The 26,052-nt window shown below is 35.1% G+C and overlaps 1 protein-coding gene across 1 annotated transcript in view; it reads left to right on the top strand.

Annotated features, from left to right (window-relative positions):
• PLXDC2 (plexin domain containing 2) overlaps positions 1–26,052 on the top strand; it is a 457,639-nt gene that overhangs the window by 340,627 nt on the left and 90,960 nt on the right. The window contains exons 9-10 of the mRNA XM_045874316.3: positions 6,892–6,987; positions 7,179–7,260. Of these exons, the coding sequence (XP_045730272.1) occupies positions 6,892–6,987; positions 7,179–7,260 (178 nt within the window). The remainder of the gene's footprint in view (positions 1–6,891; positions 6,988–7,178; positions 7,261–26,052) is intronic.

Here is a 26,052-nt window from a genome sequence, read left to right as displayed (position 1 = left end):
GCTGGAAAGCTGCTGACCTAACTTGAAATGGTTCTTCTATAAGTTAACCATAACGGCTATTTTCGAGTCCTTGAGAACACTCCGCTTTATTCTTCTCACCAGCCTCTTTCTTCACGTCAATCCCTTTCTCATCAGCATCTGCTGTCTTCAATTTATCGACGTTGTTCCTGCTACAACTTGCCTTTGCTTTGTTGTTATTATTATTCACAGCTCAATAAGAAATGTTAGCATTTAAGATAAAAGTCACAACTAATTTGGAGAGCAAATATAACTTAAAGATATTCAGAGGTTCGGTGAACTCTTTGAGGACCATTGTATAAGTTTGTCATACGTGGTCTCTTTATAAGCTTTACAGACCAGGCAGCAATTTTTCAAAAAACTTGACCCAAATTATGTTTACAGACTGAAAAAAAAAAAAAAGAACCTTAACAAACAAAAAGAGAGATTTGTTTTTTACTCTGCAGAATATCTTAAGCTTTAATTACCAGAAAACATAATAGCATAGACCAGTACTGTCTAATGGCACTTTCTGCACTAATAAAATATTCTAAATCTGAACGATTCAGTATTAGTCTCACTGGTGCATGTGGCTACTAGCGCTTGAAATGTGGCTAATGACATTTGGGAATTGAATTTTTAATTTGATTTCATTAATTAATTTTAATTTAGAGAGTTACATGTGACTAGTGGTTACCATATTGGACAGGGTGATAATAGACCATATATGCATATTTAAATAAAATATTATATTTCAGTGTAATATTTACAGAACATACATTTTACTTCATTGCCTTCAAAAAGCCTTAGAACTTTTGATACGATTAAATAATAAATTTTCAAATATAAACATTCCATTATAACTGATCTTCCCCAAATAAAACAATTTGTAATTTTGATTAGCTAGTAGGACACCTCCATTATAATTACTAAACAACTGTAATTTAAAAAAAAAAAAAGCATCTTGACAACTATGGAGGAAATGAATAATCTTGAAAAAACTGATGATATTTTTTCTTTCATAACCCAGTTAAAGCTCTTTTAGAAGAACTGAGCCTCTCTTCTTACTCTCAAAGTTATCAGGGTCTTTTCATTCATTTAAGGACACACTGATCCACAAATCCTTTAGTAAATTGGGTCATCTTACCTTCTCAGTCCTCAAAATAGAGAGCACTTCAAAATTATTCATTTTACAGAAGATAAAAATTGCTTCTCTTTCCAGCCCAGCTTCCTCAGGTGCTTTGGTTCCCACATACGCATTTGTCCACTCAAGGCTCAACAAAAGGAGAAAGAAATAGAAATCATAACATTTTCCCCATAAAATATCTTCTCATAAATCTCTTCCAAGATAGAAAATGTTATGAAAAATGATGTTCTATTGCTTAATACATACATTGCAAGTGTACCCTATTTGGTATGTTTGATTTTTTAAAAAGAAGCAAATATTTAAGAACTTTCTGGATATTAGAAATCACTGATTAGTTAATTGTAAAATATTTCAGAATGTTTTTTAGAATCTATGAAAGAAAAACAATTCCTTCAGGGACTTGTGGCTATGTTTTTTTTTTTAATCTATTCAGTCATTTATTTATTCATTAACTTTTTATCCTATACCAATATCAGATAAAATAAAATTTTACCAATACAGAGATGTGTCTCTCGATTTATTTAATAATTTATTTCTAATATACTAAAAGTCACAGAAAGGACTTTAATACATTATTAAAAATTCAAGACATTTAAACATTTATGTATTTAATAAATATCTATTGAGTACCTATTAGGCTAGGATTTATTGGTCTAAGGAAGAGAAACCCAACTTAATGTACTTTTATTTTATTCAATAAAGTGAATCAAGAGCTCATCTTTGCAGTGGTTACCTTACCGTGGAAGGAATAGGAAAGTAGTCAAAATTGTTCTCAAAAATAATCTAAATAGAAAAATCTAATTTTTCTATCAAGGTCTTTTTAATTTTAAATTATGACCTCAGATTCAATTTTTCACTTTTCTCTCTCATGTTTGCCTTCAAATTTATACTTTCCTTTGCCTTAATTATTTCTTATTTTTCCCTATTACATAATGATTATTTTTATTTAACTTACACTTCCCTACTACACAGAGAATATTTCTATTTTTAACTAACACTGGTTGGATACCTTTATAAACATGCCCACATGTTAATTTTTCCAGTTGGATTTTTTTATAGGAAGTTTAGTTTCTTGGAAATGTAGGGGATTTTTCTTACACAAGTGCCAAACATCTGCATGATTTAGCACTAAAAGCTTTTTAAAAACTTGATTTTAAAATAAGGAAATCTTACTGCATTTCACCCAATTTGATTTAAGAAAGTCACAATCTTCTTTTCTCCCAGAAAAAAAAAAAAAACAGAGAGAGAGAGACTTAATGACATTGCCAATGTACATTACAAAATCTCCCCATAAGTCTCAGGAATAAAGAGGTGTGTTCCCCTGGGGGAAGCACCACGTTCAGAGGAACAGTTCCTAGGTCAACAGGAACCATGATGTTAGGCCTGCCATCCACATGTCGCACCAGCCCACTCAGATACTGCTTGACCATTTACTGTCCCAGTGTTCGTTCTGGTTCTCTTCTTGGGCAAAGACTACTTAAAGAAGTCAGAACATGCATCTTGTTTAAGCCCTTAGTAAATATACGTGGAAGGAGGAGAAAAGTAAAGATTGGTTTTAGATGAAGTTCCTGATTTTCTTTATGTTTGCTCAAGTAACTTATGGAATCTGCCCATTTGGGTATTAATAGTCGCCTGAAACTTCATAAGCAGTGAGGGAATGATGAGAAGAAAATCGAAGAAGCTCAGCTTAGTACTTCATGGCCCTCTAAATTTTATGTTGCCTTAGCCAAAATGAATTACATTTTTGTTTAATAGAATTAGAACTACAGAAGGAATAAAGAAATGTTTGAAGCAAAAGCATCTTCCATTTGTAGATGCTTGATTTAACAACGCCAACCAGTTATTTCGCTTAGTGGAGTACATTTTTCTAATTCACTGCTGTAGTGGTGTCTCTCTCTCTCTCTCTTTTTTTTCTCAAGAGTCTCTTTTTTTTCCCGAGTCTTCATGGCGGGAATGAACTTGTTGTGCAGTACATGCTCTTTACATTAAAGAGTTCTCAGTGAATGGTGCTGTGTGGTGGGCTCAATTGGAACTCGAAAAGAAATAACCACTTGGGACCAGTCATGAAGCATTGGCAATGCATAAGTAAGGTCATGCTAGGAAAGCATTTACTTGACAGTTCAGGCAATATTAAAATATTTATATAAATGGAAGAATCTGCCAATTTAGGAAATTACTCATACATTCTCTATGTGAATGTTAGCTTTAAAAACAAGCAAATAAACTAGATCATGGGCTAATCATGCCACAGGGTATTCATTTCGGCCAGAGTGAATATTGATTGGACAGGATTCCTGGTGTTTCCATATGATCACTCTGTTCCCGCCTGTTAATATTGCTCAGAATTTCTAAAAAATGCAATTCATTAGTCACACTTTGAATCATATCACCTTCAGATTTTGGATACTAAACTTTATTCTCTACGTGTTAGTCTGCTCAGAGATTTAGTTTCTTTTCTTTTTTTTTTTTTTTAATTTTTAAAAGCCCCTAACGGTTATGATAGTCAAACTTGGTTTTGTAAAGTTGTAGGAAAACAGTTAAAGCTGTATCAGCACTACTAAGACTGAATTTTTGGTACAGCATTATTTTGGCTGACTTTCTAAAGAAGACACATGAGCTAAATACATTTCTGGAATCAAATGAAAGCTTCTAGTATTGGCAGGAGTTACCAGTAAATACATTCCTAATTACTTGTTTCTGACCGGGGTATCTCTGAAATACAACAAAAATGACTGTTTGGAAGCTGTCATTAACTGGCAGGTCATCAAACAAAAATCATTCTCATTAATCTTAGTTTTGTTAAACTCATTTCATCCCCATAGTTGGAGGGGTCTGAGCAGGTGATAGAACTAGCAGAGCAAAAAAGGTCACTTTCCCTTAACCCCATGTGCATAATTAATAATTAACTTCCAGAGGCTCCATAGCCAATATGTCAGTAGTTTGAGATTTTCAAAGTATAGTATGAAATGAAGAGAAAACTAGTATTTTAAGCACCTACAAATATGATAGAGCAAACTTGAGTATGAAGGAGACTCAAAAACCCCCAACCCTGTGATCTCATGGCAAAGCGATGTTATTTAATGCTATTTATTCATTTCCAAGAACGAACTTATTTAGTAAAATACACGAGAAAGCAGGGGCACCTGGGTGGCTCAGTCGTTAAGCGTCTGCCTTCGGCTCAGGTCATGATCCCAGGATTCTGGGATCGAGTCCCACATCAGGCTCCCTGCTCTGAGGGGAGCCTGCTTCTCCCTCTCCCACTCTCCCTGCTTGTGTTCCCTCTCTCGCTGTGTCTCTCTCTGTCAAATAAATAAATAAAATCTTAAAAAAAAAAATACACGAGAAAGCAGTATATAGGAAGGTGTATTATTTAGACAAAGCAGAAGCTGGATAATCCTTTTATGTGCCTTAAAACTTAAAAAAAATATATGCCTCAAGAAACCTTATAAATACCCTAAAATTAGTATTTTCTCTAATGTTTGATAAAGTTTATACCTTGAAAATTATATATGCATCTTTCCCTTATACCAAAAAGAAATGAATTAGATTATGGTTCTTAAGCAGTGTTTTCCAGTCTGATAAACCTGAAGATACATTCCACAAATGGCTCTAGAACCTCTCCAAGCCCCAAAAGAGTTCATTTGAGGCCTCCCCCCTTCCTCTTCCAGAGCAGAATTTCATGGTGAATCATCAGAAATAAGTGAAAGGATATGAGTGGATAAAAGTAGAGATATGTGTAGGTAATAAGTGGATGTTTGACTTTGCTCCTGGATGTGTAGCTATATTTACATTTCCTGAAACTTTTAATAAGAGACAGCTCACTATCTCCTCAACACCATATTCCTGCTTTATGTCTTAGAGGTGATCACAGTTGGGTCAATTGACCTTAGTCAAAATTTAAGTTTCTTAAAGCTAAGGTGGGAGACAAATTCCTGGAAGCCTGATTTCAGAGCCTTAGTGTGACTCCAGTGCGTTTAGGTCTATGGAAATAGACCATTACATGCAGCATGTAACCAGTGTGATGTATGGTTAGCATGTGGGACATGTACTGAGTACTTGCAGTGTGAAAGGGATTGTTCTAACCAATTTGCACTTATTATCTCATTTTAGTTGTCGAAACAACTCAGTGGTATAGGTACTATTATCTCTATTTTATGGGTGAGGGAACAGAGATACAGAGAGGCTAACAAAGGAGCCCAGGGTCACACAGATACTAAGAAGCAACATTGGCATGTGAGCCACACAAGACTGTTCAAGAGCATGTACTACCAACCACTATGACATTCGACTTCCCAAGACTGGATACCAATATATTTTTTTCAATAAATTATAGCTTTCCAAATAATTCCTGATAGATATGATAGTATTCAGGAAATGCTTTCCTGTCATCACAGGCATTTTCAGAGCTAAATAAAATGCTGATAACATTACTTTTCCAATTCCATTTACCAAACTTCAGGCAAGCTCATTAGCATAAAGCTCAGGTCTTTTTTTAATAGATTTTAAATATATTTCATCAACAGTCTTGACTGTAATAAAATGTTTTTGCCGTGTTTATCTGATATTTAATTATTAAAGTTCATGTCAAAGTCTCCCATCTAGCCTCTTCCTCAGGGATACTGTTGGATTTGCTGATGAACGATTATAAATTTGTTCATGCAATATAAGTACTAATTATTAACTTTCCTCAGACATGATACTGTATATTTAATAAATACCAGTACTAAATTTTTAAGGTGATTTAAGTTCTGTTTTTCTTCTATTAAAGAAATTTCATTCTAAACCTTTAAAGCACTCAGACTCATCTTCTGGCAAAATAACTTTATTTGGGCTGTGATTTTTATTTATTTATTTTTTTAGGCTGTGAAAAATTTTTAACTGCTACCCATTCCTAAAGGACTCACTTTAGCTTTAGTTTTAAAAAGTGGTGTCATCTTACCTTCTTGATTTTATGTCAGAATCTTTCAAAATACATAAATCTATTAAGAATATGTCTTCAGTATATCATAGGGAACAATGGGTTGGAGCCCCTGCTAGTGAGGTGAGGTATCTGGGACTATAATCAACATTTCAACTTAATTGATTAAAAAAAGACTTCGGGCGCCTGGGTGGCTCAGTTGGTTAAGCAACTGCCTTCGGCTCAGGTCATGATCCTGGAGTCCCGGGATCGAGTCCCGCATCGGGCTCCCTGTTCGGCAGGGGGTCTGCTTCGTCCTCTGACCCTATCCCCTCTCATGTGTTCTCTCTCTCTCATTCTCTCTCTCTCAAATAAATAAATAAAATCTTTAAAAAAAAAAAAAGACTTCTGGAGCAATTTAATCATATACATGAGGACTTCATAAAATATAAGATCCCCAAGACTGCTTTCAAAAGTAAACACAGTGGAGGGGTGACTGGGTGGCTCAGGTAATGATCTCAGGGTCCTGGGATCGAGCCCTGTATCGGGCTCCCCTGCTTCTCCCTCTCCCTCTGCTCTCCCCCTGCTTGTGTTCTTTCTCTCTCTCAAATAAATAAATAAAAGCTTTTTTTAAAAAAGTAAAAAAAAAAAAAAGACTTCTGAGTATATCAATACGTGATTTTCAGGTTTTTTCTTATAATCAATCTCTTCACAGGGATTGATTATTTTAAATCTTCATTTTAAAACCAGCTTGGGTAAAAAGTAAATAATTTCTACATTCATTATCAGATGTTGTTTTACAGGCGAAGACATCTTGAAAGATTATTTTTTTCTATTTTTGTTTTTACAGATGTTCGAAGAAGAACAATTTATGAATACCACCGAGTAGAGCTACAAATGTCAAAAATTACCAATATTTCAGCTGTGGAGATGACCCCATTACCTAGTAAGTTACCATGTGAACAGGGCTAGGTGGAAAGTTTAATGATCTGATCTGTTTATGCATAAGTATCTTGCTCCTGTGTGTATATGGGGGTAGGAGGGTGATTTTAATTTTGGTTGAGCAGTCTTTTTTTTTTTAATTTCTCTCCATGCTGCCAATTAGTCTTGATAAACCTATTCTGTCCTGTTTCCTAGCATGTCTCCAGTTTAATGGTTGTGGCCCCTGTGTATCCTCTCAGATTGGCTTCAACTGCAGTTGGTGTAGTAAACTTCAAAGGTAAAAAAGAGTAATACAGAAAGTTTAAAATTTTTACAAAGACTTGTTGCTTATAACTCTTCCATTGAATTTTAGATGTCAGGTGTGTCATAATCGTATATATGAACAGATGTATACATGTAAAAAAAAACAAAACCCATGACCAAAAGGCAAAAAAATGCTCAGGATTTTAGGGAATTTTAGTATTTTCCTTTGATCACTCAAAATTACCAAAAACCTTCAGAGTCAATAAAATAATTATCTGATATACATTTATTATCTCTATGGAGCTTAAACTAGATGGTGATTGTGATTGATAGGTCTATAAATTAATGCTCTTGGCCCATATTCTTCAGAAAACATGGCATGACATATCATTACTCTAACAAGGACGGTGTATGCATGGTCACATGCACATTCTTAGTAAATTCCAGTGAATATCTCAAAGGTTACTGGTGAAGGTTAGAGATGTGGTTAAAGTTAGGGAATAAAGTGACACTAACCAACCTCTACAGAAATAGAATGTGTGGTCTGATTTTTCATGAATCGCAAAGAGGCGTTTTTAGTCCCTAGAGTTTTTCATAGAATGAAAGATCATTTGTTGGAAATATGGAGCGAAGACTCAACTGTGTTTTGTTATTCACTCAATCATTTTGTGCATCAGTTATATCCCAAGCAGTGGGAAAGCAGCAGCAAATAATACAGATATGGTGCCTGTCCCACCCCCCCACCCCCGCCCATAGAGTTTACAGTCTGTCTGGGAATAAGTCCCCTTCCACCTTCAGTCTATGAAAAGTTCTCCCCGCAGGTGAAGAACCGAATCTTCAGGCTCTTCATGTGTTCATGTTGCATCAGAGCTTCCTGTTGTGGACCAGCCTCTGTCTTACCATCTTGCTGCAGCGTTTGCTGTAATGATAGAGGCGTGGTCAGGAATACTTGAAACATTATTGAAGTAAAAAGAATAGAATGCCTAGTCCTTGATAATAAGCTGTCGGAAACATGTTTGACTTGCTAACTTTGGGGCAACCAGTACAGTATTATGGTTAGAACAACATTATTTATTATAACCTCTGTTTTGTTTTCAGTGCAACCTGTTCCCATAATTTCCTTTGTGCCATGAATGTCAAATAATGAAAAAGCAAGCAGGAGATTAACATTCTTAAAAATAGATTTTAACTTTCCTGTATCTCCAGGGTGGAAAGAACTGCTATACAATTAAGAGTTTGTAGACATTTATATTCATATATTGTTGACATTCCATAAAGATTACATGCACATTGGAAGTTATTCAAAATCGGTTTAGATGACAGCCAAAATACATCTCAGGAGATGCCATTTCAATATGTTTAGTTAAGTAATACAGAGCTCACCCATGAAAAACTCACAAAAGAATGAAGTAGAAGGCTCTGGCTTGAGGTGTGCACCTAATTCAAGTTCCAGTTCAGTGCTCACCTCCTTTGAGAAGTCTCCCTAAACCACAAGTCTATGTGAGGTGCCCAGTCCCGGTGTTTCTCGGACATCCTTGGCAAAACTCCATCATCAGCAGTCACCATAGGTCTTATGGACAGTTGCTCGTTTGTCTGTCTCCTTTGCTAGGCTGTGGCTTTATTGAGGGTGATTGGTCTTTATATCTCCAGAACCTAAGAGTGTACCTGGTACTACAGAAAAACAGATGAATAATGAATGAATGAATGAATGAGCATTAGGTTCCAAAAGAAGGAATCATGATTAGATTTGTCTGGGAACTAAGGGTTTCTGAGGATGAGAGACTTTCAGTGCTGAAGCTAGGAGAGTCAAAGGAAAACCAGGAAAGTTAGCCACTCCAGGCAGATTACCATTAGGATAATTCTCAACTGAAATAGTATCATTGTAAATGAAGGTTTGGGACACTAGTCTAGAAACATATCTTCCACCAACAACTTCATTATTTTAAAAAATATTTTTGGTGAAAATATACACATGTTTATATATTATATATTATATATATTATATTATACATATAGTATACATACATACATATGTATGTATAATGTAATGTGTAATAATACATATTATTATTACATGACAATACATATAATAATACATATATTATACACATAATATACATGTATATTATATATGTGTGTTTAAAATTATGTTTGAAGTTCCAAAACAAGCCATTTTGCATTGTTGCAAATGGCATTATATTGATACTTCCATGTTATTGAGAGATTTCTCTGCCAGACATTGTGCCAAGGAATTTTCAAATATATTTAGCTTGTGCAAAATTTTTACAGTGGGGGCATTTGAGGCTTACAGGAGCCAGATTGTTTGTGCAGGATCTTATAGCTCTTAAGGAATAAGTTTGGACTGAAACTAGATCTATGTGACTCCCGGCCTGTGGTCTTGACACCTCACCCGTCCTGCCTCACACCTGCCAGGCTGCAGATGCACTAAGCAAGTTAATCTTTGTCATTTCCTGAAAAGTAGTAGACATACTACTGAAAAATAAATATTTTTGTAATTGAGGCTGCAAGAAAATTGCATGGTTTTGAAATTGGCATAAAAAGAATGCAGAAGAGAATCGAACAAAGCATAAGACTTTTGTGTATTATTGAAAGCATCAGTGTTTTAAAAAGATTAATTGAAAAAGGGAAAGTGGTGATGCCTATGAATAAGGAAGGAATTCATCAAAGAACACTACTTTAAAAACTACAAGTTTTCAGCATGTTACCATTTGGTGTTTTGCTGAATACCAAACACTGGTTTAAACACTGGAGATTAACATTCTTCAGCAACTCAGTTATATACATATCAAAACCTGCTTAATTAATTGGTTTAACTATGGCTCATTGCGCTTTTGTTCAATTTAATTTCCCCACTGCATTTTATTAATTTCTCCTTAGACCTGTATGCTTCAAAATTTTGCTTTTGCTGCCCGGAAGCATTTCCCCAGACTTTAGAGCTTTTATTAACAAGTTCAATAAAACAAGAGAAGTCTTATCCTAAGCAGCACAAAAATTGCCTCTCAGATTTTTTTCTTCCATTCTTTTTACTCTCTCCTTTGTGCTCATTTACCCCTGAATGATAATCAGTTGGTGGTGATTATTGAACTCTCAAGTTGGGCTTGCTCTAAAAAGATAAGATAATTTTAATTGGCTTGTTTATTTCCTTTAATTCCTATTTTTCAGGAAGCAAAAACTAAGGCAAAATGTTTGTAATGGCTTATCCAAGGTCTAAAGGAATTTGAGTTATAGAACATTTAATGAGATCCATGATCAAAAATGTTTACTTACAATGGGTGGCCCATTACTTGTAGGTAAGAATGTTTTTGTTTCTTCACTGAAAATTGAGAGGACCTGAATCAACCACTTTCAACCACACCTCCTATTTTCACTCCTTCGACAAAAATTTCTGAGTGTCTGTGTTCAAGTTACTGTCCTAGATTATGAATTCAGTGGTAAACAAACTTCCTCATGGAGCTTACATTTTTAGCATAAAGAAAAAGAATTTAAGCAAATAGGTATGCAGAAAATAGAGTTGGCAGTGATGAGTGCTATGGCAAAAGAAATAAACAGAACATTATAAGGGAAAATATAGCAAAACTAATAAGAATAACAAGAGTTTATTTGTTGGTAACATGCTAAGCAACCTAGCCTCTTTGAAGGGACCTTGGTTTCATTAGCCTTCATCATCTGAAAGTCTATTTTTTAATTGAAAATATATTTTGGCTCTGGGCACTGGGTGGCTCAGTCAGTTAAGCATCCATCTCTTGATTTCAGCTCAGGTCATGATCTCAGTGTCTTGAGATCAAGCCCTGCATCTGGCTCCACACTGAGTGTGGAGCCTGCTTAGGACTTTTTCTCTCCCTCTCCCTCTGCCCCTCCTCCCGGCCCCCACCCCCTGCTTATGCTCACTCTCTCTCTCTCTCTCTAAAAAAAAAAAAATATATATATATATATATTATACGTGTGTGTGTGGTATATGTGTGTATATAAGTGTATATATATAGGCTCTTAAAATATTCATTCACTCATTCATGTACTTAAAAATGTATCGAATGCTTTCTACACTAATCTAAATAGCAAGCACTAGTATAAAGACTGAGGTAGTTCAAACAATAATCAGGTATTAAAACCAAAGCTTTCATGGAGCTTAGAGTTTAGCTTATTAAGCTGGAAAACAAAAAATTAATAATTAATTAAATTAATAATTAATTAAAAAGTCAGTTGATGATGAGTGATCTGTTGAGTTTGAAAAAGCCAGTGGTTGCTCTGGACTGGGTGGCCAAGAAAGGTTTCTTGGAGGAAGAGACACTTAGAGCTGAATGATTGAGAACCAGCTACATCTACCAAGGTGAAGGCAAAGAGTATTTCAAAGGAACTGGCAAGTGCAGTGGCCCTACAGTGGGTTCAAGCCTGATCTGATGACGAAAGGAAGAAGTGCAGTGAGTTGGGAGCATTGAGGGCTGAGCATGAAGAGAGAATGGTATCAAATGACGTCAGGCAATTTGCAAAGCACCAAGACATGGAAGGCTTTGTAAGCCAGGAACGGTTTTATTTATTCTCAGGGTGAAGGGAAGCCTCTAGATTCTAGAACTTAAGCAGAGGAGTGATGTGTTAAAAATATTTCATTATATGTTAAAAATAAAATTCTGGGGATGCCTAGCTGGCTCAGTGGGTAGAGCATGTGACTCTTGATCTCAGGGTCATGAGTTTGAGCCTCCTGTATGGTGTAGAGTTTATTTAAAAATATTAAAAATGAAACTCTGGCTGTTCCAAGGAGAATAGTTATTTTTTGGGGTGTGTGTGTGTGTGTGTGTGTGTGTGTGTGTGTAGAAAGATTGAAAAGGAAGAGAGTAGTAGAGAGTGTGCTCAGTAGTCTATAGGAAAAATGACAGCTGCTTGGACAAGGATGATAATTATGGGGATCAGGAGAGATCAATGAATGTGAGATATATTTGAAAGGAGACAAATTACTAATGGATTGGAAGTGAAGAAAGCAGGAAGGATAAGAATCAAGACTGCTTTCTAGATTTTTATTTGAGTAATTTGGTGGATTCTGGCATTCATTTTTTGAGATAGGTAGGATGGCATAAGAAATAGAGTCTGGGGTGGGGGGAAATAAAGAGCTTGGTTGGGGACAAGTTCAGTTTGAGATGTCTATCAGAATTCAAGTGGAAATGTTGAGTAGGTGGGAATATATAAGCCAGAAATTTTGGGAAGAGGTTGTGGCTGGACATTCAGATTGGAGAGTCATTATCATATAGATAGTATTTAAATTCATAGGGCTGAGTAAGATCAGCTATGCAGAGAGTGTAAATTGAAAATAGAAGAGATTCCAAGAGCTAGATAATAGCATGGCATAATGAGGTATGATGCTAATTTTTCATTATATAAAATTATTTTTTTTAAGATTTTATTTATTTATTTGACAGACAGAGACATAGTGAGAGAGGGAGCACAAGCAGGGGGAGTGGGAGAGGGAGAAGCAGGCTTCCCACCAAACAGGGAGCCCGATGCGGGGCTCGATCCCAGGACCCTGGGACCATGACCTGAGCTGAAGGCAGACGCTTAATGACTGAGCCACCCAGGCGCCCCTATATAAAATTATTTTAAAATACATTTGCATACATGTCTGTATAGACAGAATACCTCTGAAAAAACACATTAAGAGATTGAGGACAATATTTGCCTCTGGAGACAGGCATGAGGATGAGTATTACTTTTTATTATGTACTCTTGTGTATAATTTGAATTTTTGCCACATGGAGTTGAAGACAAAAGGAAGAATCAACAAAGGAGAAATTAGAGAACATAAATTCAAGGGCAGAAATGTAGCCTTACTCATTTTAGTGTCTTCCACAGCACCTAACATCATGCCTAGACTAATACAGCCATCCAACTCATACAGTTGGACTGATACATGCAAATGATCAAGGCCAGAAATTTGCACTTTCATGAGATTTCTAATTGGTCACTTTAGCTGTTCCCATCCATTGACTTTGTCAGTATCAACCCTATGGCTATAGTAAGGACTAAGCTGATGTTTAGCATAAAATGTCAATATTTATAATTAAGCAGGTTGAATACTGGGGAGTTAGTCTCCTGGTGTCTCAGTTTTAAAGAATTTTCCTCATTTTACTTACTTAGCCCTGATCAAAGTCATAGGACTACAGGTAAAAATTTGGAAATACATACTTTCCATGATTCTACTCATCAAAAGAATAAATAGAATAGGTAAATCCCTACTAATGGTAAAGACATGTAATTACTGAATACTAGTATCACATATTTACTTAAGAAGATATATGAGATGAGGGAAAAGTGTTTTTGAATAACTGTTCTGTATTTGTTTTGACCTGTTATTTCTATTACATTTCCTTGAACATACTATGGCACTGGCTGTTATTTTTCCACTGAATGAACTGAATTTCTTTGCAGTAACAAAAAGAAAAATAGAAAAAAAAGTATGTGTAGTATACTTCAAAAATCTTAAAGTATATAAAGTCAGAGATAGTGGCCAATAATTCATTAATGATGGAAAATGTATTATCAACCTAAATTAATTAAGGATGAAAAATTCTTTTTATATGGGCACAGCTAATTTTTTTTGAAAATAGAATGTACTCATCATATGCTCATTTAGCTTACAGAAATTAAACTACCTAAGTTTGGGAGGAGAGAGAAATGGAGAGAACAAATTTAAATAATGCAGCCAATCCAACCTTTCCCCAGTCAGTAATCTTACGCTTCTGAATAGGAGCACCAAGGAGACTTGAATATACCTATCTCCTTCGGTTTTATTTTGATGTACCCCTAAACACATAGGCATGTTTGCAGGATTGAGTGTAACTTTAGGGTTTAAGGAAACAACAGATATTTTTCATACCACATGATCCTAAAATAAAGCCAACAACTTCATCTACAATCAGCCAAAATCCAACAGTCCATACTGCCACTGGAGGAAGAAGTAGTTTTATTAAAAGAGTGGCAGGCTCCTGAAAGAGCTGTACTAAGGGAATTTAAACATATTTTGACCCAGTGTGATTTTTACCTACTTACTCACCTCCATATCTAGCCCTCAAGTAAGGTGCAACTCCACTGTAATCCTCAGAGGACCATATAAAGCATTCTGTTAGTCTGATTTAGTTGTAAGTCTTAATTTAGTCCAAGATTTTAAGATTGAAAAGAGAGGATCAGAAAACCCACAATTGTCGAATGACATTCCATGTATTCTTAGAATATATGGCCCACTCTGAAATTTGTAAGATTAAGATTAATCAGCAGGGTATAATTATACCTGCTTAAATGTGCCTTTTATATCCTGGGCAAAACCATAGCCTATAACCCTTTTGAGAGTATGGTCGAAGTTCATATTCGAGGCTACTAGTATACTACACATTTACATGATTCTTTCACATAAGGAAATCCATTGGCTTTGGTGATAAGGTGTAAAGTCCAGATCTAATAAATAGTAGCTATTTGGGAAGTCCAGCAGCCCTGATCCAAAATTAATTATAACTGTAGGCTTATTACCATGAATTGGGATAAAATAAAGTTCCACTCTGAAATGCACTGAATTTCAGATGGACATTTAGAACTCACCAAGCTTTAAGAATTTTAAATAAATTTTTGTTGATCTATGTTTCATATGCTGACTCTCTTTCAAGCTGAAATCATCTCCATCTGTTTATCAGAATTACAGATTAGTAATATTTTGATAGCTGAAAATGTTACCATTTTCAATAAACTGAATGTCAGGTTTAAATGCAAAATATGAAGTTATTTATAACTAACATAATCTATTTTTGTCTTTGATAGAAAGTTATATCCTTACTGAAATATCAGATCCAACAGAATTATTTAATTGATGAAAAATTAATTGGAACGCTTTATTGTCATGCTGCCTAGTCATGATAGACAGGAAGAAGAGAATGCTATCATTTCTGATTGAAGGCATCAGAAACAGTTATCTTTAATTATATACTCAGCAGCAGTGGTAAGGTCTGAAAAGGCCTGAAAACTGGTCTGAAAGTGGTGAGCCCAGTAGCCCAAGTCTAGACCAAATGAGTTTCTTTCTCTTCAGTGAGTTATTACATGTATTGGGTTTTCAGTGTCAGGGAGAACCAGCCAGCCAAGGTTCAGGAGAAGCCCAGAAGTGAGAAAGCATTCCTCCATTATTCAGAAGGAATCAAAATTCCCTAAATGCATAGTAGAGAGGCATTCATGTTTTGTTGTCCTAAGTGGATTAGACTGGATGTCTGAATACCTAATGGCCCAGCCAACAGTTAGCTGATCTTGGACAAATCAATAAACTCTTTGACTTTACATCCTGAGATGTGAAATACATATCTCATCTAGACATATTTGATTCTTGTATTCTTTAATTCTGAGTGGCCCTAGGTTCAGTAATTTTTAATTATTAGTACAGTTAAAAATTGCCCCAGGAGCCTGTTAAAATGCAGATTTCTCTGAATCTCACCAAGGGATTCATAGTCAGTAGGTCCAGAGTGGAGTCCAGGGATTGAACTTTTCAATGAACCTCTTCAGGGGATCCTGAAGTAATCTGAGACAAGCACAGTGGAAAGGCCGATCTTGTATCAATGGGCTGAGAGTCTTGTGAGCCTGCAGTGGTTACACCAAAGTTGTGTGAAAACAATTATCCTTACTTTGGAATAGAGAAATATAGAAAAAAAAAATTGAAGATAAAAATACTTGTTTTTAAAATCCATTAGGAGTTAATGAAATAGGTGTTGATAAAAGAAAGCAAGTTTTTGGATAAGTACAGTGTATGCAATAAATAAATGAGGAGATTTGGGAACACTGTTAGCTAGTTAAGATCATTGGAACATCTTTGATTTCTGAATTTTTATTAAATCACTGCTACTAAAACAGTGAAGAAATTCACTGTTCTAAAGGAACTAAGGTGCTTCTAGAAATTCCATACAGCCAAGATAATTGTTTTCAGATGTGCAATGTTCATAAGAGGTAAATTGAATTTGAATTTATTTTAGTGCAATTTATAATCCTTTCAAATTTATATAAACAATCTTAGCATGTTAATTAATTAGCATGTTCTGAAATACAGCATAAAAAATTGTTCTTTTAAGAATACAAAATTAAAGTCTATTTTTTCTTTTGAGCATTCCAAGCCTAGCTGAGGTGTACTAATTCTTTTTGTGTGAATTAATTATAACAGTGTAATAAGCTATGATGTTATTTTATCCATTACAGAAAGCATTTTGAAATATACTCTGATATAGAGAATAATTTTGAAAAGATCCATAAGATACTAGTAACAGGGTTGACCTTTGGGGAAACTGCCATGAATTGGAAATTGGCATAAAGAGAGATTATTACCATTTCATCATATTTCCTTTGGAAGAGTTTGAATTTTTGTCACATGTACATATTACCTATACTGAACCAATCAATCAACAAACAAATACATATTTGTAAAACAAAGTTATTTTAACTCATCCGTTTACGTGTTAAAAAAAAATAACTAGGAAATTTTGGATACTCTTTCAGAAAATTCTGAAGTTAAACTTTCAGGAGTAGAAAATTATCAATTCTTTTTTTTTTTAAGATTTATTTATTTATTTTGAGAGAAAGAGAGATGGAGAGAGAGAGAGAGCCATGCATGTGCACACAGGGGGAGGGGCAGAGGGAGGGAATCATCAAGCAGACTCCCCACAGAGCCTGGAGCCCAATGTGGGGCTTGATCTCCTGACCCATGAGATCACGACCCATGGGATCAGGACCCAAGAGATCACAACGTGAGCCAGAACCAAGAGTCGGACGCTTAACTGACTGAGCCACCCAGGCACCCCTTATCAATTCTGAATATATAGGCTGCCTTTCTTTCCTCTGGAGAGATGACATTGGATTTATTAGCCTTTTGGATATAAAACGCATGTAATTCTATTTATTTTTTTAAAAAACTATTGAACTATGTTTTCGTCTATCTTTTCATCTATCAATCATCTATTTTGCATTTTGGCCTCGTCTCCTTTTTGCCACTGGCCATCTGCCAGTCTCTGAAGATGGTTGTGAATACAGAATAGGCACCAGCTTCCTTTTTTCCAAACTCAAAAGCAACAGGTGCTTGAGCCAAGTCTCCTGATAACCGAGTCCCACCTGAAATATCAAGGCATTCTTTTAAGTTGTCTTTGATTTTCTAGTCAGTGAATGCTATGTTTGCGTTCCATCTGAGCACCATTTGGCAAGCTAGAAATAAAATCTGTAGAATTATTTAGTATCACATCTGTTTATAGCTGCTTTTTCAAGATTAACCAAGTGATTTTAAAGTTTTACCTATGTTTTAACCAGCTGTGGTGACTGCACTTTATCTGGTTATAATTTGGAAAATTAAACGTCAACAAATGCAACCTAAAAACATATATGGAGTATCTAAAAATGGGGCATTTTAGTGCTAAATTACATATTCCATTTCCTTAGCTTGCTTGCACTAATGTAGTAATGAGTTCCCCTGGAAATAATTAAAAGTTAATTGTCCAAGAATGAGATTGATTTTGTTCAATTTAAAAACAGTAGGTGCTAAATTATTATGAAAAAAATATCCATAAAGAACAAGGAAATAAAAATTTAAAAGCAAAAAACAAAGTTCACAGTTAACTTCTGTTAAAAAACAATTGACATGACTGTTGAGTATCAGGTAGCCTCAGATTAATATTCATATTGAAAAGACTGACATTATGGTAAAAAAGAAAAATTTTAATAAGTGGTTTATGGTTTAATTATTTGTTTTGCCGGGAATCTAATGTGAAAATATAGAAAGACATTCAAAATACAATGTTTGTACTCCAGCCAGCTCTTTAAAGACTTATGTAAGAAAATGATTAAAATGTCACTGACATTGGATGTCATTGGATAGGATAGTTTCTGATTTTTTGCTTTCTGCTAAAATCTACCCGCAAGAAAAGTTGAAATATGACTATGTCCTATTTCTTGGTATAAACATGCTACTTAAGATATTTATGAAATTTTCTAAATGCTAAAGAGTTTATTTACTGTCAAGTCCTGAGTCAGAGATACAGTCTTCCTACCCAGAGTTTTGAGGGAAATTCTATGATAGGAATTCTGTCATTGGTGGAAAAGTGCAGGAAATACAGTAATTCAGCAATGTGTGTAATAGTCCTGTTATTTCTTTGTTTTTTTTTAAGATTTTATTTATTTTATTCACGAGAGACCGAGGCAGAGGGATAAACAGGCTCCCCACAGAGTAGGAAGCCCAATAGGGAACTTGCTCCCAGGACCATGAGATCATGACCTGAGCCGAAGGCGGATACTTAACCAACTGAGCCACCCAGGCGTCCCTATTGCTTTGGTTCTAAGAACATCTAGGTAGTGCTACTCTAAAGATGTATCTTTTTATATAATTATAGCAATCTGACTAAGCTGTTATCCATCATTAGGAAAAGTGAAGAAGGGTGTTTCAGGATAAAATAAGATTTATTGGTTGAACAAGATTAGCATTCAAATTTTCCTTTTCTGTGCTACGATGAAGGGGATTTGCCAATTCTGGTTTAGTGAGACTCATTTTTTTCTCCTTCCTAGAGGGCCACTTTTTTTCCGCCTCTCATCTCTAGAATGTTTCCTTCAGTGACAATTCACAGTCAAGGGGGTATGATTCTCCATGAATCATGACCTTGGCTGCAACAATTTCTAATGATAGGCTGTCCTAAAAATACACAGGTTTTATATTCCTAAAATAACATCTCTGACCACCAGATAAGACCTCTGTATTGACCTGTACCCCGATCAAAATTCGTTTCTCCCTTCCCTGCGCTTTGTTAGCACACAGGTTTATTTTATCTTTGCGCAGATTTTCTACCACTGCTGCTGCTGAATCACATGAGCTTTGAAAGCAAGGACAGGGGTTTGTTTTAAGGGTGAGAATGCTTTACATACAGAGGTGCTTAACAATTCTAATAGCTACGTTTTATTCTGTATTTACTATCTGTCAGGCATCACACGAAAGCCTTCATTTCCACTAAAGTCTTTTAATTCTTTCATCTCATCCAATCCTTGGTCTGTAAAGGACCATCCAGAGGTAAGTGTTCAGTTCCCTGTTTCATAGATTAAGGAAATGAGAAATGAGGAAGGTTGAGGAGCTTAGCCCATGTCACGGAACTAGTAACTAGTTTAAATCCTGGTGGAGCCAGCATTTAAAATAAAAGTTTTTTTAAAGATGGAAGGTTGGGGAGATGAAGGAAAAAAAGAAATGCTAGGGTTGAAATTTCTTCTTAAGGCTTCCATGCCTAGTGTTAGCACATGTAGCTTTGCTAAGTAATCCAAAGCTGATATCCATCAGGAAAGGGGAAAAGGCCCTTCCTTTGCCTACCAAAAGGGTCTTATTAGCTAATTTACACTAACCTCTTTCAAAGCTTATTTGAGTTGTTTGTTGTAAAAGACACATACAAAGTTTCCTTTAACAATAATTGAGGTTGTATTTGTGCAAAGTGCACAATTGGCAAGACAGAGTCCTCAGGGAAAAATAAATAAATAAAAACCAGGAATTGGGAGAAAGTAATAAAAATAGCACATAGAGTTCTAATGGGGAAAAAGGTTTGTGAGTAATCCATTAAAATTGCATACAGCAAAAATGGTGTATAAAGAATTTATTTCTCAGAGGAGAATTAGTCCTGTATCGCTTTTTTCTGTGTCAAGTTTTCTACTCATCTATCAAAGATGGAGTATAAATAGACCTCTGCACCACTTCAGACTCATGCACTCAGTGTATGAAAGAGACGGTGATCCTTGATGCCGTATTTCAAAGGCATGGGTATAAAATACTTCAGAGACTTAAATTTTAGTATGCAAGCTTAAACTTAGATAGTCTCAAATAGCCAAGTGAGCAAGAACATGCACATGAGTGGAGAGAAATATGTAAGAAAACTTGACCTGAAAGGCTGACTGTAGTCGAACACAGTATTTGTAAATAGAGATGCCTGCAAAGTGTGAGCATCAGCTATGCTCCCCAAGTCCACATGCACAGTTTTCTCTGGACAGGCGGGCGTAGGCCTGTTGTCCCCATGCCCCATTTCTTTCTGTCTCCTCCCCCTCTCAAAAGCGTACCAGTTGCCCCCTAAGTTCCACTGTCATCTTCCCTAATACCACCTTGGGAATCCTAACTGCATTTGTATATTCAGATCCTGAGGCAGAGGTAGAATCCCTATATTAGTTCCACTATTCTCCATAAAGGAATTCCTGGGAGATAGACCATACGGCCCCACAAGCCTGAAATATTTATCTATCTGCCCTTTTATAGGAAAAGTTTTCCAGATCAATGGAAGACATATAACAAATACATTTAACGGAAAAAATAAAATGTGTATTCTGAATAAATTATCTTGGAAGCAAACATTGACTATCTGGTTATGTCACTGAAGTAACAGCGACACTGGGATAAATCAGATAATTCTAATGATTGTCACCGTAGGAAACAATGGGCAGTAAATGAAGGACAAGGTCAAACTACCATCATAGTGTGTAAAAATAAATACTAAAAAAGATTTTGAAGACCAAATTGATGGATCTTGTGAGCTGAGAGAATAACGTGAAGATTTGGGTCTAGATATCATTCTGCATTTGTTTGTATAGCTTTTGCTATAAATATTTTTTTTAATCTGGCTTAAAGGGGTGTGCTCTGAAATACTAAGCCAGTTTCATTAAAAGCAAATCTGAAGAGAAAAATCACATATCCAAGAATGTTTCTGTTAACATAAGGTGACACTAACTGTATTTTATGAAGCAGAAAATTGCTTTACACCCAAATTCTTAAAATCCTTCTCTCTTTTTTTTTTTTTTTTGCTGCCTTTAATAAGACATAGAACATTTGTACACATGAGCTGTGTAAAATTCTAATAGAATTAGCATTTAGTAATTTGATCTTTTATATGCCTGGCAAATCTGATGTAGAATAAAGCAAGGAAATAAGCAGAACACTATTTTATGACCAGAATCATTCCCTAAAGTGGAATGAATTTACTAATACATTGTTGGTAATCTGCAAAAGGAGCCAGTACAATCTTAGAAACAGACCCTTCCAGGTGACCTCACAGATTTATCATGAGGAGAGAATAACAAAAACTTAAAAAGAAAACAAAGCCTTACATACTAAAAGCCACTGCTAAAAATATACGTAGTATTTTTTTTAAGCATTGATATTACAACTAACACTTCAAGAGGCAACTTGAACTAAGCTATATATACATGTATTTCAAAATTGTCTCACATGTAGTTTTAAAATAATAAGAAAATCATTGAAACAACTCTAGAAGTCTTATAAGTGTTTCCACGAAAATCAATTTACTTTTACTTGGAATTATCACTCTTAAGACTTTAGAAGATGACACTGAATTTACCATGAGCTGAAGATACAAATGGAGACATACAATGTTCTTTAATCAAAATAAAGTGATGAAAGGGAACAATGACTCTTTTCAAGGTTGAATGATTAATGTAAATCAATATGGGCCACTACATGTGTATAAAAGGTATTCTGTGTTAACTCAGATCCTAGAAAAGTTATTTCACAAATATAATATCTTTTGAAGAATAAATGCGCATTATCAAAAAATCATTAAACAAATATCTTTTAAGAAACAGTGTTCTGCTGGTCAAGCACTATTATCTGACATTAAAATGCCTTAAATTACATCTTCTAGGCACATGCAGAGAGAAAAAGAAAAAAACTGCTTCTCTTCTTGGAGTTCCTGTCAATATTATATTATCATATTTTAAATGAGCTCATAGTACTTGTCTGAAAGGTTTAATTACATTGTAAAATACAGTGATAACAAGCCTAGATTAATTAATGGGGTGAGGTGTACAGATGATTTAATAAAATGATTTTCAACCTTTTTCTTCTCAAGCAGGAGAAACATTTTTGAAAAATGAAACTCCAAATACAAAACAGATAAAATTAGATCTGGCTGGGGGTTCACAGCCACGCCCTCCATCTCCTTCTCACCCAGGACATCAGTCATGGAAGGCCTCTGCAACACCAAACCCTGAGCTCTGGGCAAAGCTTGAAAATCTGTGATTAATGCAGGTTTTCCTGGTTAGAAATACTAACCTTCCTAATCCAGCCATTCTTTCCGAAGATCATTTGCAAGGACCCAAATCTACTGTGATTAGAAACACTTTATCTCTTAAGCAATGAGAGAGACAGACAGAAGAGAGAGAGACATGGAGTTGTCTGGATCGGATTATTGGTGACTCTTCCTGAAAAGACGGTGACACATGTAATGGCCTCTTGTATCCCTTATAGTCCTTTCCTAAACGTTTATGGCTCAAAACGGGGGTAAAGTTCATGCTATGGTTCTCTGAGAGACTAGAAATGCCATCTTCATCTGTTTCTCTGCAGACGTCAGCATTCTCAGTAAAATTGTGAAGCTGTTTTACATCAAAAGTTAAATTACGACAAAGACCTCTTTTTTTGATGAGACAATTGGCTCATCAAAGGGATTTCTAGTCCCTTGCCAGAGTCTAACTTTGTTATCTTGGCAGAACAGAGGTGACTTGATTCATGCGTCGTTGATGTTCCTCAGGAAGGCAGACAACTCTGAAAGACCAGGAGCCATTAATCTGAGCACCATGGAATAAAAATTTATTGGTGAAAGGATAGCATTTTACTGAGGCTCACAGCACACCTAAACCCATAAGTCTTTATGTTCCTTTTTCTGAGCCAACCTCAAAGTAAAAGTCACTGCTCTGTCCACTTTTATGCATTTGAAAGTGCCATTTAAGTATAACACTTGGTATGAAGTCAGGAGATTTTAAGAAAGGGTGTCAAAAATTGGAATCTTGAAACATCCAGTAGTTTTATTTGTGACTGTTAGCTTCAATGGCTCACAGCCATGAGGAGCAATCTTTTTTTTTTTTTTTCCTTTACCACAGGATTTAACTCTCACTTCTATTGTAGCAAGATAGCAAAGTTGAATGCTTGGCACGAAATATTTAGATTCTGAAAAAATTGATTCATCAGAAAGAGAAGATTTCTCCTCTTTGTTTAAGATCCTTTGCTTTTGTGGCTAAAGAAGCTGGGTCAGGACTTGGAGAATATCATAGATTTCAGTTTTGAAACTGATTCAGTTCCAGTTACAATGCCTTTTTATTTTTTCAGTAAACACTTTTGATAGTGCTAAGTGCGATGGAGGGTAAAAAGGCATAAAATAGCTCACATTTATCAAGCACCTACTATGTCAAACACCGAAAGAGCGCTTCATCTATATTATCCTGTTTAGTTCTCACCAAAACACAGGGAAGGTTGATTTTACAATCTCCATTTTACAGAAACTGAATCTCCAATAAGAACTTGCTATTGCTCACAGAGTTAAGACCTGAATCCAGTTTTATGTATGCAATTCTAAAACTCACGCACTTTTCACTAAATAATATAGCCCTAAGTTTTTGCAGTAGTCAAATGCAAATAATTGTGAGGAATATTGCCAGGCTGGGGTGAGAATTACATAACTGACTGTCTTTAAACACATGTCAACTATTAACTTGCTCCAACACTGTAACCTCGACTTCCTTCCCCTTCTTTTCCCCATATTCCCATATTAAATGAGACAGTGTTTTGCTTTGTTTTTCTGAAAGTGCCCAGTAGCCTGTTGAAAATTATTAACCAATTTATTAATTATTAATTCAAGTCTAGAGACTCCATTACTCTTAGTGCCTGGATTCAGAAAGAGAGTTGAGTATGGCAAGGGAAGTTTTCTTTTCTAATGTGATACAAGGGGCTGTGCTCCCAGTTTCTTCAGGATGTGCTAATATGTTGCCCAGATACAAGACCCCAAAGCTGCACATTTAGTTAGGTGGAAAATAACATTGTTTTTTGAATGGAATTCTCATTTTACAACCATACATTCTAAAAGCTATAAAATTATTAATTTCACTCTTAGAAATAATTACCAATAATATAATCTTTCTTTCCTAAAATAAAAACTGTATAACATCTTATTCATGTATACATAATTGGAAGAAACAAAATAAAACTATTTAGTTGTCTTAACAGTCTTCCTTCAATTACCATTCCTCAGCCTCAGATTATCATTTATCTTCTTTAAAAGTTATGGTGTTTCTAAAGGAGTTGGAAATCTCTCATAAATAAGGAACCAAATTGTTAAAATGTGTTTTTGGCCAGACTTATATTAGTTGCCAAAGACATATTTAAGATCAGTCAGTGAAGAAATATTATCTTCATCATGTTGGGATAACAAGTTTGATCTTAAATGTTAATAGCCCCAGGTAAACTGAAGACTTCATCTCTAACTGTATAACTTTTATTGGATAACAAATATTGTGTCCTCAGGCTAGGAGCTGTAACCTTGATTGTTCACTTGGGAGAAGAATAATCCTCCATTGTGGCATTTCCTTTAGAAGGCAGTGTGGGTTAGATCTCATAGAAGGGAAAGCACCAAGGAAACCCCAACAGCTACTCTCCTCTTCAAATCGTAGAGCAGTTTAGTTCTGAAACTGACTATGTTGACAGATGCTGTATGACCATGGATGCCTGGTTTCATGTGGTAATATGTACCATCTCAGGGTTTTAAAAAGAGGAATACCTCAACTTTAATCTTTTTGGTAGCCTTCAATTTCCACCCCACTCAAAAAGTTTACTCATTTAAGTCTAAACATTTAACCCTAAGATATTCTTTGGGTTTCTGCTGACTTTTTCATTCTATTAGTAAAATCATTACTTTCAACCTTCCAAAATCATAATAAATATTACTTTGTATCTCTAATGAGGGTTGTTATGAGTCTCAGCTGTTTACTAATTCTTCTATAATCGGGTATGGCTGCCTTATTTTTGCCGCTTAATCAAGCTATGAGTGTTAACTTCTCATTTTACTCTGCACTCATATAGGAAAGACACAAGGCATGAAGCAATTAATGATTTGACATTCTCCCAAAACTTCACTTTCTAGGATTCTAACTTCTCCTTGCCTCTTCAACTGTATAGTACCTTGTTGATTAGAAGAGATGAGAGTAGCCATTTGGTCTTGTTTCTTATCTTGGGAAGAAAGCATTCACTCTTTCATCATTATGTGTGATGTTAGCTGTAGATTACTTATAGATATCCTGTATTATTTATGATTATAGAATTTTGAAAACCCCAATAGTTAGGAATCAAAACCCACAGACCTGAAATAATTAAAACATATGGCCAAATAATAAATTCATTCCATGTTTTAAAGAAATATATTAATGCAATTAATAGCACTGGTAATGAAGATCATTTGCTCATCTTGATAGAGGAAAAAATATTTGATAAATTCTAACATTTTTTTCCTAAGTAAAAAAGCAGATTGAGATAGAAGGAAGTGTATTAACATAACAATAAGCATTACTTGACAACAATGGAAAAAATATACTGAACATTGAAGCCCCAGAGACATTCCAATCAAAATAAAGAAGAAAGGAAGGATGTGATTATTACTGTTATGTAATAGAATTCTCTATTTCTGGTTAATGCACAGAGAAAAGAAACATAAATAAGAGACATGACTATTGGAAAGGAGAAGCAAAGTTATTATTTATAAATAAAGGTACCAGTTACAAAATAACTACACAAAAATCAATAGCTTTCCATGTCAGAAATAACCATTTAGAAAATACAATGATTAAAGCTCTTTAACAATAGCAGAAATAGATAAAATAATTACTAACAAACTTAATGTGTAGGCCCTATATAAGGGAAACAATTAAAGTTTGATGAGGCCCTTAAAAGAACACCTGAAAAAACATTTTATGGATGGAAAGCTAGAATGTAATAAGATGCCAATTAATACCACATTAA

This window comes from Mirounga angustirostris, unplaced genomic scaffold (genome assembly GCF_029215605.1).
Source record: "Mirounga angustirostris isolate CCGP_5_RB_7025 unplaced genomic scaffold, mMirAng1.0.hap1 SCAF_5, whole genome shotgun sequence".
Taxonomy (NCBI): Eukaryota; Metazoa; Chordata; class Mammalia; order Carnivora; family Phocidae; genus Mirounga; species Mirounga angustirostris.
Note: the sequence above shows the minus strand (reverse complement) of the source record. Positions and strands in the feature narration are given on the sequence as shown.